Raw genomic sequence first — 17,012 nt, forward strand, 5'->3', positions numbered from 1 at the left:
CTCGGCCAATTTATCAGCCTTTCGTTGCCCCTCTATCTTCTGTGATCTGGTACCCCAGACAAGGGTAATTTTGTTGTTTGCTCAAATGACTGAAGCGATGCCAAACAAGGGGATTTTACCACCGATGTAATTACCCTCAGTGCCGCCTGACTGTCCAGTTGATACCTAATTCTACTGTTAACAATACCTTTTAAACTCCTTGGCACAATGTTCAAAAGCCACAATCTCCACTTGAAACACAATGGCATATCGCAAAGGCTTATGATTTCCAGTCCTTGGTTTATTTTTATAAATACCCAGTGGTAACTGGGATTCTTTTCTTCCAATCTGTTCTATCAGGTATTTTAATTTGAATTTTTTTGTCAAATCTGAATTTAAGGGTCATGAAGCAGAATCCTGTCTACCCGAAGCTCCCTGTATGCGCGAGGCATGAATCCTTACCACTAATGCCAATTGAACCTTAAAGCTCAAATATAGCCAAAATTTCAAACCAACCTACATAAAAAAAAATTAATACTTTTTCCAAAAATTAACTCCCCTTTGGCTAGTCGGTCAGCCTGTTCGTTTCACTCTACATCTTCAAGTCTCAGAATCCGCCTCAAGATAAACTTATATTTGACAGATTTCCGTTTACTTTGCCCATCTTCTTTATGTGGCACTCCAGAGTGAAGCTGCCCTTATATTATGGCCTATGCAACATTAATTTAACAAAAAAATCAAAGTATTTTATTACTTCAAGTGACAACTTATAAATGCGACTATGTATTCACTTTTTCTCCCCCCTACCATATAAATATGTATTTGTGGTGTATTTTAGGACCATTTTAATTAAAATATATAATTTTTCTCATGATTGTGCACAATTATTAGGAAATTCTTGTTAAATGTTTTGTTCGTGTGGTTTTGTTTGTTTCCATTTTAGATAGAAGAATGTGTCTCTCATGTGCGTGCAAATAAATGCATGTTTGTATGTCATTTTGTGTACAGTGAAACCTCTGTTAATGGAGTCCCTCCAGAATAACCGTAGACCAGCATGGAGATTAATTTTCTATGTATTTTCAATTAATTAATCTTTACTTAAGGTTTTGGTTGAGATAAAAAAGTCAGTGTCACGTGCGGAATTCGAAATCAACCAAAACCTTAATTAAAGATTAATTAATTGAAAATAATTTATTTGGTCAATCGGACCACAAAACCTAATAGGTTTCCATGCATTACTCACCTTTACTAAATAAAGGTACAAGGACATGCACATCAGAAAATGTCCTTGCAAAAATGCATTCAGAAAATCTTTGGAGGGCACATTTTTTTTAGGGTAGAATAAATGATCTTTAGGTGTCAAAACAATCTCTAATTATATTTAAAATTGATTAATTGATTTAAAGGGTTTTCTTGAATTTTTTAATCCTCCACTCACATATATTCTTATTTTCTTCATGATATTTTATCAATTCATTATTTCAGTTTAAGTGTTTTAATGATGACACCCGACCTACCAAAGGTTGACTTTAAAAGTAAGAAAATAAGTGATTTTTTTTTTTAAAGTTCAGGAAAGCTCGGAAATTTGTTTACAATTACAAAGCTCAGGTGGTAGAGCAGCGGCGTACCTAGCCGAAGGTCGAGGGTTCGAATCCCTCCCGTGCCATTAGCTTTTTTTCATCAACTAAAAACCTTAATTAATTGTAATGATTTAATTGGTCAAGCGGACCACGAAAATAGTGAATTTAATGAATTAAAATGAAGTACACTTCACTAAAGCTCTCCGTCGCCATTTCAATTGTCGTCGAGAATCCAAACCGATTACACGACATTTGAAAAATGGCAAAAGGAGGGAAAACTCATAAGGTGGGGTTGAGATAGGAAGTTGATGTCCAAGTGGATTGAGGTCACGATAGCTCAGGTGGTAGAGCAGTGGCGTATCTAGCCGAAGGTCGTGGGTTCGAATCCCTCTCGTGCCATTAGCTTTTTTTCATCTCAACTAAATGAACTGAAATAATTAAAAAATCGGTCTAAATCTACAGTTCACATATCCGTACATATACAGATTACAGACTATGGGTTATCAGACGCTAAAAAAACTCTAGAAGACACTTCTTGAAAGAGGACAAAAATAATGGTACCATGACTGTCCCTTAGCAAGAGGTTTCATTGTATGTGTGTATGCTTGTATAATGTATGCGTGTGCAAGTTTTAATACTTAATGTCATGTCGTGATAGCCTAGAAACATTGTAAGGTGGTTAAGTTCAAACAAGATGGTCATTATTTTTTGTTGAAGGTTAAAATATAAATAAATAACATTAATATGTTAAATTATAATATATACTTGTACAGAATAACTAAAAATTAAAAAAACATTTGCATTTAGTAAATACATATATTTTTCGTAAAAAAATAAGAATAAACAATTTTTCAAAAATAACAATTATTTACAGACTATCAAACATTTGAAAATTGCTTTTAATTATTTATGTACATTACCTTCATTTTGCATCACAAGGGTATGCAGGCAGGGCAGAGACAGGGCTCCATAAATGATTTTTGTACCTGCATCCTCAGGTCGTTTCTCCTTATCTGAGCCAACGCGTTTAAAAGTCGTCCTCTTTTCATTAAAAATCTACCCTCCTTGGCATAGACTTTAAGCATCTTGAGGTAGGGGGTAGAGAATAAAAAATTAAAATAATTATTGAAAAGAGAGCAGTATGTGAAAATAAGAAGATGAAAAATGGTATGGGTACAGGCCTAAAAATTCAATGAGCACAGTTTATCCACAAGGGAAAAAAATCTGTACCTCTTTTATCTTTTCTTCGTTCTCTACGTCCATAGATTCAATAACTTGGATGTTCCAGTCACCGAGCTCTATAATCTTGGCAACCTCGAGCCACGAATCGTTCAAACTGCTTGCTAGAAGACTGATAACTGGAAATTAAATCAATAAAACCATTTATTTACCTGACATGGCTAGTATATTCTATTTTCGATTTTTGTGATTTGGATTTTAAATTGATATTTGTTAATTTTCTATTTTTATTTATTGTTTGAAGAATTGATATATTGATAAAATCAATTATATCAAGTAGAAATTAATGGAAAATGCCAATTTTATTTTTGATTGACTTAACACTTCACATAACATAATCTTTCTAATGTACTGTTTTCTGTTTAATTTATAATATTTATTTAATAAATGTCAATTTTATCTTGCCTTATCATTAAGAAATCTTTTATTTTTTTTTTTTTTTAGAATTGGCGTTTTTAGTTTTAAATTGAAATTTTACAAATCCATATTCCTCCTAAAATTTCCTCAAATCTCACTGGAGATACTTTGATCATGGAGTTCGGGGATGCACCCCACAATCCAACCCAAGACCAACACTCGAGACCCTGGAGATAGGTGCCCCTGATCAACTTCCGACAACCAGAATTTATATTTACTACAAATTATTATTACAGAATAATGGGCACTAGACAAAATAAGAATTGAGGGAATCTATCTATTATTGTTAATAAGTTAATAATGGAGTTAAGAAGTTTAGTATGGAGTGAAGATCAAGGGTTCCTTCTTTTAAGGAAGGAATTGAGGATTTTTTTTAAATTGTAAAAAACTAGTTTCTTGTGTTTCATGCCTCCAGGCCACCCAGAAGAGCTGCCTAATGTGACGATAAGAGGTCACTCCCGAGGAGTACCAATTGAGGCACTCTCTCTAGCTATTCTATCTACCTTTGACCACCGTGGGCAAGTTTAAAAGGAAAAGTAGAGTCCCCAGAGGAGTTCTGTTCTGCTTGATCAGTTAGAAATCAACGCATACGATACTTTTTTCCCTTTTTTTTGTTTTGTATTAACTAATTATTCTTTTTATGTAAGGTCTTGATTGAGATGAAAAAGTGTTACGACCTTGAACTAAATACACAGCTGCTCTAACCATTTGAGCTATCGTGACTTAGATCCACTCGGTCCTCGGATACTAACTCCCCCAACCATCTCACTCAATCTTCAACTTTTCACATTTTACCTCTTTCGGCCAATTTTCAAGTTTTCATTTCAACCAAGACCTTACATAAAAAGAATAATTAATTGAAATAATTATGGTCAATTAGACCACTAAACATAAATGGATTAATTCTTAATAAAGGACAATTTTATCTTTTCTCATCTCAAGGAAATCTTTTTAAAAATCGTCTTTTTTATGTTTTAAATTAGTATTTACGTCTGTTTCTAAGTGACCTGTTGTTTCGTAATTTGTTAGTCATGGAGTGGTCAAGAATGAGGAAGTTTAGAAAAACAAGACAAAACCTATATGACACCACAAGAATAGTACTACACTTTATGCCCTGAAGATGACCGGAATAAAGATCGAACGTCGGCAAAAAAATGAGAAAGGTGTTTTTATAAACTACTTCATTCTTGACAGCTCCTCAAGACTTCAACGAATAGTATTTACACTCAATTATAATTTATGGGTTTTAAACATGATGGAGGAACTCAACAAACCGTAAATTTCAGCAAATGATGAGGAGGATCCAAGGTCATCATCATCTGTACCGTGGATCCGCATCATCATTTCTCAAAAATTGTATTGTATTTAGGCAACGTTCCCATAATTTCAATTTAAAAATAAATAAAACTATTAAAAAAATGAAACTCGGTGGGGGTCCAAGGCAAACTTTGAAAGGAATTTGAAGTTTAGAGGATTTAAACGTGGATAATAAAGTCGAGAAGACTTTTATAAATATATACATTTTTTAAAGTTGGCTTGTAAGAAGTAGGGCTTTTTGTGACCCTGTAGAAGTCCGCTAAGGGCTTGACAATCCGTTGAAAAGTCGGATTGTTTTCCGTACCTTTTTCAGGGAATACGTGCTCCGTGAACACCCGGAGTTGGAGATCGGCGCACGGCTCTCTGACGAACTCTTCCGCGAGGAACCGCCTCATCTCTCGTCCGTGTTCGTTGAGGGCGGCCCTCAACCCGGCGAAGCTCTCTCTTTCCAGAATCCCGTAGAGATGGCGGACGTTGAGCGGTCCGAGCTCGTCTCTTTTGTCCAAGAGGGATATCAACGCCGAGACGGTGGTCGCGGATTCGTAATCCCTCCTGGAACCGATGACATCTTCCAACTCCTCCTTGGCCGCTTCTATGTCTTCCCGGCTAGCCTCGATCCTCCTCAGGTCGGCGATGAGCTTCTTGAAACTTTTCGCAAGCCGATCCGAGTGCATGTTGCCGAGCATATGATTCAGTTTTTTTTTGTTTTCATTTTTGTCCGGAAGCTAGTTGTATATCGTTCGGCGCTTAAAGGGACGAGCCTCGGGGACAGTGACTATCGATAAAATCGTCTGAATTTTTTGAAGAACTGAGGGAGGCCGAGACTGAAAAGTGCGGGGCATCGATAGCCGGCTGAACGAATGGGAGGACGATAGTCGCGTCTCGATAGTCGCCCCACTCCATCGATTCGCCGCCGTCCGGGGATATTTTCAGAAGAAAGACCCATCCCGACTCCCCATTCAGTCTGTGGATCTCGACCGCCGTGCCGACACCCAATGTTTCACGCTTAGCCGGCGCGGTACAGAAGAGAGAGCAGTATCACCGGGCATTCGGACCTCCTGTCGATTAAGAAAAAAAGCCAACTTCTTTTTATGCTCTAGACGAGCCCGGTTCAGAATGAGGGCAGGATTCAGCGACATGGTCACAAACAGGAACTACTCCTACATTTTTCACTTCGAGGAGGAGTTCAGCAACCAGGAGACCCGGGCGTGGATGACCAAAAACTGGACCATCAGTTTCTACATCTCCGGCCTCTACATGATACTCATCTTCGGCATACAGTACTTCATGCAGAGCAGGCGGCCTTTCAAGCTCGAAGGGCTCCTGTGCCTCTGGAACTCGTTGCTCGCCGCTTTCAGCATCATGGGCGCTTATAGGACCGCACCGGAACTCCTCTACGTACTCAAAAACTACGGCTTATACCAGTCCATCTGCGTCCCGAGGTAAATATCCAAATGAAACTTTCTTTATCGTTTTAGCTTTAACGAGGACGAACCGGTGACATAATCGGTCTTGTTTGCCAATCCTGAGGTCGGAGGCTCGAGCCGGAATATTGCAAAACCTATATGCAACCCGGCGCTTCGAGCGTGTTCGGCATCGCCGGTCCGCCCCTCGACAACCACCGCACTCGCTCATTCTTTCATCCTCCCTTTATTTTAACAAAAAAAAAACCATAAACCATTATTATCAGAGCCATGGTTGAACTTTTCCAACATTTTACTTGACGAAAATGCACTTGTTTACCATAGAAATACATCAATATAAAATTTGTCTCAACAAGCCGGCGGATAAGGATAAAGAGACATATCGTCAGAGCGGGCATTTCTACTTATCTATATTGCAATTTCGCGCATGAGGAAGCAAAGATAGAACATTTCTCATTTAAAAAAATCCTTCTTGAAAGACTAATCTCATTATTTTTGTTTTTAATAATTACAAGATGCTTTTATCCTCATGTCGAATCCTTTACAAACTCAATCATTTTGTGGTTAATCCCTTGAACTCTTTTAAAAATCAACCCCGTTTAATCCTTGAAAAAGAAAATTCCTCAGGTAAAATTTACAAGGTAAATTTCTAACGGAACGAGTCGGGTCAACAACCAACCGGTCTTAACCAACATGGGTTAAAAGGCGAAAACATTGTCCAAGGTCAACGTGTCGCATGATCAAAGTATGCCGATTTTCTCTTGGAAAATAAAAGTCTAGGTATCTGTATGGTTTTCTAGGTATTTAGAAGAAGAAAAAATGAGGCAATTCGGTCAATATTGACCCAGGATCAACGTGGATTTTAAAATCCAAGGCTCTTCAATGACCTGGATGCCTCGTAAGTCAAATATTGACTAAGACCTACATCTATACAATATAATATCCGGGCAAAGTAGACTATATGAAATCAATACTTCATTACTGTATCTGATTAAAACTTTTGTCGTTAGCTGGTCATCATCGACAGCCTGATCAAATTTGAGAAATGAGAAAGTACTCTTGTAAGGATTAAAAATCAACAGTTGATATCGATGACCATCAGTCATCGGATCTGAAACGACTTAGTACACTACTTAACTTTACATTTTCGAAATTTCGAGTTTGAAATACCCGTGGAGTATTTCAAAAGTCGCTTGCTAACTTGGCCGATCCAGTTTATTTCAAGTAGTTAAAGTAACAGCGATTTTGAAAGGTTCAAGATTTGAGGTCTTGCACAAGTTACAATTGATGACTTATTTCAGGCAAAAGGTATATTTATCCGGCCTCTTAAACAAGTTTAAAAATCAACGCCGGTTTGAAAAGTTTTGAATTTTTAATAGACAAATCTCACGTGTAACAGTTTTTTCTCACTATTTATTCACAGAATATGTTGGATTTACTTCAGATACCTCAAAAACAATATTATTTGTCTTCTCTTTGCGCAATTGAATAGGTGAAAGTGAAAAATCTATTAGATTTACGTCGGAAAAGGCTGAAATCTGACCGCTCAAGGGGTGAAATTTCATATTTGATTATAGCGGCCAGGGATATTCGTCTATCCATCCTCATGATCAATGGTGTAAAAACTACCTTAGTCTGGCTTTTGAATAAGTGAAACCGGGTTGTCCTTCGCCTGTAATTTCACGTCGGTTATAAACAGGCTGAGTGGGATTTCCAGTGGAACTGGGCTGTATCATTTATTAAAATAGCTTCCATCCGAATTAGCCCGGGGGAACTGAGCGAACTCGAGTTCCTATGGGGCTACTGATGTACACAGTTTTGTATTAAAATAATTATTTTTTATGGATTGTTTATAAGGTAATGCGAGGAAAAGCTAAACTTGAATCGACCTCAACGAATTCCTATGTTGTTGGTATCGACACAAGGTCGACTTACAAAGCACTAAAAAAATAGTTCTTATGGGCTGTTTGCTAGGAACAGCTGACCCTGAACCTGAACCGACTCGAAGTTGAGTTCTTACATTGGTACTTAAAAAAAGCTAGATTCACTTATTAGACACACTAAAAAAAGCAATAAACCAATACTTCTTATGGATCGTTTATTAGGAAACGAGAGGAAAAGCTGACCCTGAACCTGAACCGACTTCAAAGAACTCGAGTTCCTATGCTGGACTTAAAGCTAGATCAACTTACAAGGTACACTAAAAAGGATCTGTTAAGAGACAATCAATCTATCTGAACCTTAACCGGCTCAAAAGAACTTGAGTTCTTAAGCTGGAACTTAAAAAAGCTTGTACTTTTAACACATACAAATTCGACGGCTTTGTTTTGTTTTTATGTCAATATGTTGGCATCCTAAACAAGACAAATATGCAAGAACTCGAATATCCACGTTAGTACTTATGTTAAAGCTCAGTGAACCTTTAACACATAATAACTTGAAAAAAAAAAAGTTCAGTAGACTTGGCACGTAAAAAAAGGAAATGCAAAAAATTGTAACGAACTCGAGTACCTGCGTTGGTACTTAAGCTAAAACTCACTGGAAATCTCAACACATAAAGACATGAGAAAAATAAGTTCAATAGAGTTGTCATAAAAAGAAATTAAATGGATCGTTTGTCAGGAAACGCAAAGAACTCGGAACGTACACGAATTATTTTGTCGAGTGCGCCTCAAACAAAAACCTGCAAGAACTCGAGTACCTGACGTTGGTACTTAAGCTAAAAAGCCCACTGGACTCTTAACGCATAAAAACTTGAGAAAAATTAGTTCAGTAGACTTGACATTTTCGAATCCGTTCAAACAAGATAAACCTGAAAGAACTCGAGTTTCGGCCTGGGTACTTCAAATAAATTAATTGTCACGCAAGATACATTAAAAAAAAGAAAAACTAACCCTGAACATGAAACATGTTGAAGGAACACGAGTTCCTACATTGGTACTTAAAACCCAGTTCAATTTACTAGACACACGAAAAAATTACTTCTAATAATGGATCGTTTGCCAAACGCTGATTAAAAATCTGAATTGATTTTAAAATCCTACTTGGTACTTAGGCTTAAGCTTAGTGAATTTAAAAAAAAATTCGGTTTGTTTGTTTTATAGGTCATCCAAAAAAGAAAAAAAAACTCGAGTTCTAGTGTTGTTGTTTTACTTAAAAAAAAAGCAATGGCATAGCATACATTACAGTGTTTTTAAATAGTATGAATTGAAGGAAACAAGGAAAATACCTGAACCATGAGAATGGAGTACTTACTTCGATGCTTAAAAAAACTCTTGAGATGTACAAAATATTTTTTTTACAATAGGTCTGAGTCTCAAACCATGCTAATTTGCGCGAACTCGAGTTCCTAGCAGGTACTTAAAATAGTTTAAGGAAAAAATATTTCTTTTGGATCGTCTCAATGGGCATGCACCTCCAATTTGACAAATCCCAACCCGAACCGACTTAAACGTACTGGAATTTTTATACCTGGGCACTTTATAAAATTTCCTTAGACAAAGACATTAAAACAAAATATATTTATTGCTTAGGGATCATTTATACGAAACGCGAGCTGAACCAGAACAAACTTTAATCTTTTAGTTATACATGGGTACTTTAAAAAAAAATTAGTAGATTTCATAAATAATTATTTCCTATGGACCGTTTGTAAGGAGACACGAGGAAAACTGGTTCACCATCAATGTGTTTCCGAGATGGTAAATTCCAGAACGGACAACCTTGGCTGGAAAATAAATAATAAACCCTAGGTATAAAGTGTTGACAAATGGCCACGAGTGAAAGTGACACGACAAAACGAATTCACGAAAGGATTAGTCACAGCGCTCTTCATGCTGTAAAACCTAGAAGAAATACCTGGGGGTGGGTGGAGGTGGAGCGATTTTAATGCTCGGATCATAAAACACCAATGGATGAAATATTGAAGCTTAGGAAAATATAAAATTCTGTAAATACTGGAGCGAGAAACGGCGGACTGAGAGTTATTTTTATTTTTTATTGCTCTGGTTGACCTTAAAACCATTTTTTAGCGTATTTGACTGACCTTAAATCTATTTTTTTTGCCTTTTTTTCAAAATTCCTATGGCCCAGAGGCAGGACCACGGTGTAAAAAAACCTGAACTTGTAACATTTTTTTCTTTGTATAACCTTGTCATACATTTTTCACGATTGTATCGTTGATTCAGGATAAGGACGATAATTTTTTGTTGTAAAATTTGTTAGCTAATTTGTTTAATAAGGCTGGAATTGGTTATAGTTAATTACGGAATCGGTCGATAATTATTGACCTATTGTAAAAAGGGTTTCATTGAATTTCCACATGGTAGAACATGCTAAAGGCTGCCTGGAACGTTTTTCTTCTTGATATCAATCTACAAAATGTAAATGAAAAGTTTTTAAAGTTGATGTTTTTTTATTGTATTTTCTATATTGCGTGGATTGAATGAAGCTTTATACAACTTGCGGTGCCCTTTCTAAACTGGGTTTTATTATTTGGAAAGTGATTTTGTTCTCTCTTCCCGTGCTTGGTTATTCAACCTGGGCCGTTTCTTCTCTTTAACTTTTGTTGAGCTTGTAAAATCTTGACATCTTGGAGCTGTTTGATCGTTACGGATCTTCTGTACTTGTTGCTTCTACTAGTACTGCATTTCTGTCAGGATCTTCAGAGCAACGATCAAATTGCTTTGTTTTATATGAAGAGATTGTTCGTAATTGTTTTTTTAAAACTATGATAGAAGTGTTTTGTGTGGTCTAAAGGGTTATATTTGTTACAGTTTCATCGAGCAGGACCAAGTGGCCGGGGTGTGGACTTGGCTGTTCGTCCTTTCGAAGCTTCCAGAGCTCGGGGACACTATATTCATCGTTCTGCGGAAAAAGCCGCTGATATTCCTCCACTGGTACCACCACATAACCGTCCTCATATACGCCTGGTTTTCTTACACGGAGTACACGGCCTCCGCCAGATGGTTCATCGTCATGAACTACTGCGTGCACTCCATAATGTATACGTACTACGCGCTGCGTTCGATGGGCTACAGTCCTCCCAAACGGTTCGCCATGGTCATCACCGGGTGCCAGCTGGCGCAGATGGTCATCGCGACGACCGTCAATGTGTGGGCGGCCCAGTACATCCAGCAGCGCCAGCCTTGTAACGTGACGTCTACGAACCTCAGGATGTCGATCACCATGTATCTGAGCTACTTCGTGCTCTTCGCGAGGTTCTTCTACAAGGCCTACATGAGCCCGAGGAGCCACAGGAAAGGGGCTGTCAGCATGACCGGTGGTTTCTCTAGCAACACAGCTGATAAAATCAAGTGCCAATAAAATGAAATAAATGGAAAATTACGTGAAAGAAATTCATCCGCTTCAATGAATAAAGATTCGTTTTGACCTCAGTGAGAATATTTGAAATTGATAAGTCTTAAATTATTAAACTTAAATTTAGAATGATGCGATAAAAACATTTGGTGTAAACTCAGCTTATTACATTTTATTCTTACGTAAGGAATTGTTAAACGAACAACATGTGTTGTTTATAACAAACAAATATATAATAGCATCGTCGAATTTAGTAAATGTGGATCTTTATCGTACTGATTTAGCCCTATAAAGGGAAGTTTTATTAGTTAAAGAAAAGAAAAAAAAACATTAAAAAACTTTGCATTTCTTCTGCATTTTAAAAAAAACCAAAACTACATTCCATAAGTTTTATTTTTTTTAAAACATTTTATTATCAAAAGTGAAAATTCCTCTTATATTTTATAATAAGAAGTGCAATATAGCTTTTGGTGTTGTATAGTCGATCGTTTTGTATTGGAACTTAACATCCGGGCGGTATCCGATATTCTAAAGTTTTACATGACAATGTATATGTAAATAATATATGGTAGAAGGAAAAAGTAACAAATTCTCAAAAAAAAAAAAAAAATGTAAAAAGTAGATTTTTGTTATCTTACTATTTTTATTTATTGTTCTTTTTTAGTTTGTTTTATTTCAAATACTAGTCCTTTCTATTTATAAGTTTACCTCTTTTACTTCCTTTCGGCTTAAAAAATTAAAAAACTCGAAAAAAATAAACTTTTTTTCGATATTGTTCACCTATTAAAGCTTCTTGCGAAAACTGTCCCCGAATCAACAATTAAGTACAGGTAAATTGAAGCACAAAGCACAACGCTCCCATACAAACGAACAAGTATTTATCGAGAAGATCTTCAATTAAAACAAGTGGCTTATCATACTTGACTCCTTCGTAAGTTATTAAAGATAAATCAGTCATGTAAAACTTTCGAAGAACATAGATTAAAGCTACAATGGGCATTAATTGTTTTAAAAAATAGTTCGTTAAAATTACATTTTTTTATATTTAAAAAAATAATTATTAAAAAAGGGGAAATTGTTTTTGAAATACGAATTGTTAAACAAATAATAATTGATTATAAACGGCCTTATAATGAAAATGTAATCATGATGTAGCATCTTAAAAAGAAAAAAAAAATGTAACCCTCATTCCAGCCATTTTATCAAAATGTTAATTGTGATTTGATAATTTTTATAATTTTTGTTTTATTTTTCACGAATATTCTGTTTTTGTATACTTTGTATCATTTAGATTTACAAGAAAACCCCTTACGAAATAAATTAGTAATAAAATTAAGCAATGAAAAATGTTATACTGTTGCTGTTTGATAGTTGACTAATAAAATATTCGAATTTGTAGTTTATCTTTTTTGTTGTTGTTCATGTTTTTTCTTTCTCCGAACCTTCAAATTATCGAGGATAATATTAAAGAGTTTATGGCTTGACTAATGCTAGGCTTATTGTGTAACCTTGAGGAACAGTACGTGAATGTTGGCTAATGAAACAGTGCTCGTCGTTGGTAATGGTCGACTGGTCGCAATGCTTATCTGCTATTATTGCTATTATCATTTGTTGATGATACTTTGTCAGTGCTGATCGGTAGTATGAGACAAACTAGTGACAATTCAGGTGTATGTGCTGAAACTTTTTTTTTTAAACAAGGGTTTGCAACAGCAAAGGTTATATCAACCCTCGGGGTGCCGGCGTTCTGAAAAAAAGCCCATTTGTAAGTATGTCGGGTTCGAATGCAGGCACGCTGGATTCGAACCCGGGGATTTTACCTTACAATGACCAACGTGTCAACGCCTAAACCGTTGCGGCCACCGACGTCCCCCAACATGTGTTCATATAAAAAATATTGAATTTATGCTTAAATAATACCGAGGGTTTAACCTGGAGGAACACCTAAGTGAACGATGGCTGATGAAACTTTGAAAGTGCTCGTCGATAGTAAGAGTCAAACTGGTCGCAATGCAGTTTTATCTGCTGGAAGATGTTAGTTAAACATATAAAAAAAGGTCTAAACAAGATTAAGCATAATAAAGGACCTTGAGGAGAGTCATCAGTTGCCCGATGTCTAAGGTAATTAATTAACAATACAATTATCCAGGAAGCTTTATACATAAAACACTCTTCCTTTTTGTTGAATAATATTAAAAAGTTTATGCTTAAATAAGGCTGGGCGTAGTGTATACCTTTGAGGAACACCTATTTAAATAATAGTTTACGAAAATGTATCATTGCTGGACGATGGTATGAATCAAACTGGCCGGTTGTAGTTGTACCTGCCGGAAGTTGTGTCTTTTAACCAGTTAGTCGTATAAAATTTTTGCATTTGCGCTTAAATAAGACTGGGCTTAATGTACAACCTTGAGTAACACCTTGGCGAGGAGTAAATGGAAATTAGGAGTACATATTGTTAGAAATTAATTAAGGTTTTTAGTTGAAATAAAAAAGTCAATGGCACGAGCGGGATTCGAACCCACGATCTTCCGCAAGATACGCCGCTGCTCTACCACTTGAGCTATCGTGACGTCGTGGCGTATCTAGCCGAAGATCGTGGGTTCGAATCCCGCTCGTGCCATTGACTTTTTTTATCTCAACTAAAAACCTTAATTAATTGTAATATATTAATTGGTCAAGCGGACCACAAAATTAGTGAACTGTTTAAAAAAGGATTGTACATATTGTTTATTATACATACATGTTTATAAATCCCAGGCCCTGAAGATGATCTCAATAAAGATCGAAACGTTGGCATGATAAAGAAAATGTTTTTCTAAAACCTACGTCACACCAGAACGCACCTTACGATCTCCAAATAATCTTTGGCTAACGGTGACTAAACACCACACATTGTACATATTGTTTATTGTTGTTTTGTTAAGAATTAGGAAGTTTAAGCTTAAATAAGACTGTGATTAGTAAATAACCTTCTAGAATAAAGGTATGAGGAATTAGCCAGTGGTTCAGCCATCGAGGAATTGATCATTGTATGATGCATTCATTACGTGAAGAATGTTCTAGATAAATCGGTTAGTTGCACATCGAAAATTAAGAAGTTTATGTTTAAATAAGGTTGGGCATGGTATAAAACCTTGAAATACACCTTAGCAAACAATAGCCCAGGAGACTTTGTCGATGCTGTTGGTCGATGGTGTGACAACCTGTTCGTAATTCATTGTACAAGAAAATTTCTAAATATTTCATTGTTGCTTATTATTGATGCTGATTTGGCAATTTATGATAAAATAAAACTGTAATTAGCAAATAATTTTCAAGAACCCATGTGATAAGATTTTTACCAGTTTTTTTAACAACGTGAGTTGATCGGTTTATGAGGCAGCCATTACATGGAAGATAGTCTTAAGTAAATCGGGTGCTCGCTCATTAAAAAAGGAAGTGTACATTTAAATAGTCTGGTTATAGTGTACAACCTTGCAGGACACCTCAGCGAACAGAAGCTGATGAAACCGTTCCAGTTTTGTTCAGTGGCATGACTACCAGATGGGAACGAAGTTCATTAACGAGAAATTATTTTAAATACACTATTGTTTATTATCGGTAAAGATTAGGAAATTCAAGCTTAACTAAGTCTGGGATTAGTACTTCAAGAACCCATATAATTATATTTTTACCATGTTGCACTAATATCAGCTGATGATGTCAGTTCTCTTGGTGGCCTTAAACATATAAAATATTAAACAATTAAAAAGTGTATGCCTAAATAAAAGCTGGGTTTAGTACCTTGTGGCCCAGCTAAGGGACAGTTAGAGGAATTATGGCATGAGCCAAGGTATTTAGCTGTTTATTCACAGACATTTCTAATAACTGTTGCTTATTCGTAAATTGCAAGCTTAAATCAGTCAGGACTGAGTATGCCTTGTTAACTTTGTTGTCTTAAGGTTAGGTGACTTAGGCAGAAGTCGAAGTAGAACGTCAATTTGCCCATTGAACGTGCTTGAACTTATTTATGAGTAGGTGGACCATAAGGTTTATTTTTACTTGAGCGGTTTATTCCAACTCCTTATCCTTTCTGGTTAGATTTCGTTTCATGATATTTTCAGGCTTCCGTAGTTTCCGCAAGTTCGCTGACGAGGAAGAATCAGGCGATTCAAAGTCGAGGTAATTCGACTTACATACTTATTCACGTCATGTTAATATTACTAGGAATTACAAAGAACTTTGAGGTATAAAGTACGACGTGGCCAGAAACTTTATGCCTGTGTTAAAAGGAAACATCTTATTTCTTTTATATTCTTCTCGGATTTTCACACATACTAAAGTATATATTGACCCAAAAAGTACAAGATGGTTTTACAATTGTCAAGTTGACGCGAAACAGACTTGTAAAAATAAATATATTTTTAAAAGAAAGATTCATGTACAAGTTGACTATGTTAAGTCTTGCATAACCTTTTCAGCTCAATGTTTACTTAAGTACTTAAGCCGAGTCGAAATTGATTAGAAATTGTTGAATAAATACAAGTTCCGGAGTTGACGGGCTTGTCAGCGGTTAGATCTCTCTTCCGTTCTCTTGATTGGAATTTCGTCGACGTTGTCATCGATCCTGTTCGGTTTAAGAAGATAGCTTGTTTTTAAGTGCATAATGAAAAGACATCCACCTGGTCGAGACCTTTTAATACAGTCGTTCACCGAGCGATTTCGGCACGAGAGGAACTGATATTTAATTATTTTTATGAACAGTTGAAAAACTCAGAACCGAACTGTTTTGAAACCTTTGAATAACTTAAAATAGTAAGATTTATTTTGAAAAAAGAAAACAAAAAAGAAAAAGGAATTGAAAGAGAGAGAACCTAGTTAGAAACTTAGCTTTTAGAACTTTCTCGTTTATGAATGTCTCAATAAAGACCTAATTATACACTACTTAACGTTCTTACTCTAGTAATTTAATCAAGCCCACATGGCTTATTTCAGGAACTTGTTTACGCTTGGAAATTTACCATTTTCAACGTAGTTTTCTTGACATTTAGGTAATAAAAGGCATGACCATATGCTGACGCGTTTGTAATATTAAATATTAAATTTTATACATTTCTTTCTAAATACAACGTTGCAAAATAGCAACAATATCTCTTTATTATTTGATTTTGTAAAAATCCTTTGTGTAGACTGAGACTTACGTGGCTTCGAGGCATTTTTTAGAAAGCCTTTCGTTAGCTAACCAAGTCCAGAAATTGTTTTCCCTTTGCGCACAGCTTTCACTTTCCCCTCTTTCAGTCTCGATACAGAAAAGGGAAACGGATCCTTAGATTTTTGTCCGGCTCTGAAATTGTTCTTGTTGTATCGAGGTATTTCTTCGTCGGGCCGGAAGGAGTAAAAACTAGTTGCCACGTGACGGATCTGAACGTTATTTTCACAATTAATTAATCTTTTCGTGTAAGATATTGGTTGAAATGAAAAAGTTAGTGCCACGAGCGGGATTCGAACCCACGCCTTCGGCCCAACTTGAGCTATCACGACATTGAAGTGGTTAGAGCAGCGGCGTATTGAGCCGAGGGTCGTGGGTTCGAATCCCGCTCGTGACATTAACTTTTTCATTTCAACCAATACATTGCATAAAAAAGATAAATTAATGAAAGAAGTTATTTTGTCAATCGGGCCACGAAATATAATGAGGTTATTTTCACATTATTCTTCCTTGAATAATTACAGCAGTGGTAAATCAATCAAAAAG

General features: G+C 36.1%; 2 protein-coding genes across 2 annotated transcripts; one reads left to right on the forward strand and one right to left on the reverse strand.

Moving 5' to 3' along the window:
* Window positions 1-2,409: 2,409 nt before the first annotated feature.
* Window positions 2,410-5,343, reverse strand: LOC106667584. Its single transcript, XM_014395623.2, has 3 exons — window positions 4,837-5,343; window positions 2,790-2,917; window positions 2,410-2,644 (listed from the first exon to the last, which is right to left on the reverse strand). The coding sequence occupies exons 1-3, from the start codon at window positions 5,216-5,218 to the stop codon at window positions 2,492-2,494; spliced, it is 663 nt and encodes a 220-aa protein (XP_014251109.1). The 5' UTR covers window positions 5,219-5,343; the 3' UTR covers window positions 2,410-2,491.
* A 15-nt stretch (window positions 5,344-5,358) lies between these two features.
* On the forward strand, window positions 5,359-11,886 carry LOC106667583 (elongation of very long chain fatty acids protein 6). The gene is made up of 2 exons (XM_014395621.2): window positions 5,359-5,974; window positions 10,732-11,886. Exons 1-2 carry the CDS (start codon window positions 5,649-5,651, stop codon window positions 11,279-11,281), a joined length of 876 nt encoding a protein of 291 aa, XP_014251107.1. The 5' UTR covers window positions 5,359-5,648; the 3' UTR covers window positions 11,282-11,886.
* Window positions 11,887-17,012: the final 5,126 nt, after the last annotated feature.

This window comes from Cimex lectularius, unplaced genomic scaffold, assembly GCF_000648675.2.
Source record: "Cimex lectularius strain Harlan isolate CLEC.00 unplaced genomic scaffold, Clec_2.1 scaffold74, whole genome shotgun sequence".
Lineage (NCBI taxonomy): Eukaryota > Metazoa > Arthropoda > Insecta > Hemiptera > Cimicidae > Cimex > Cimex lectularius.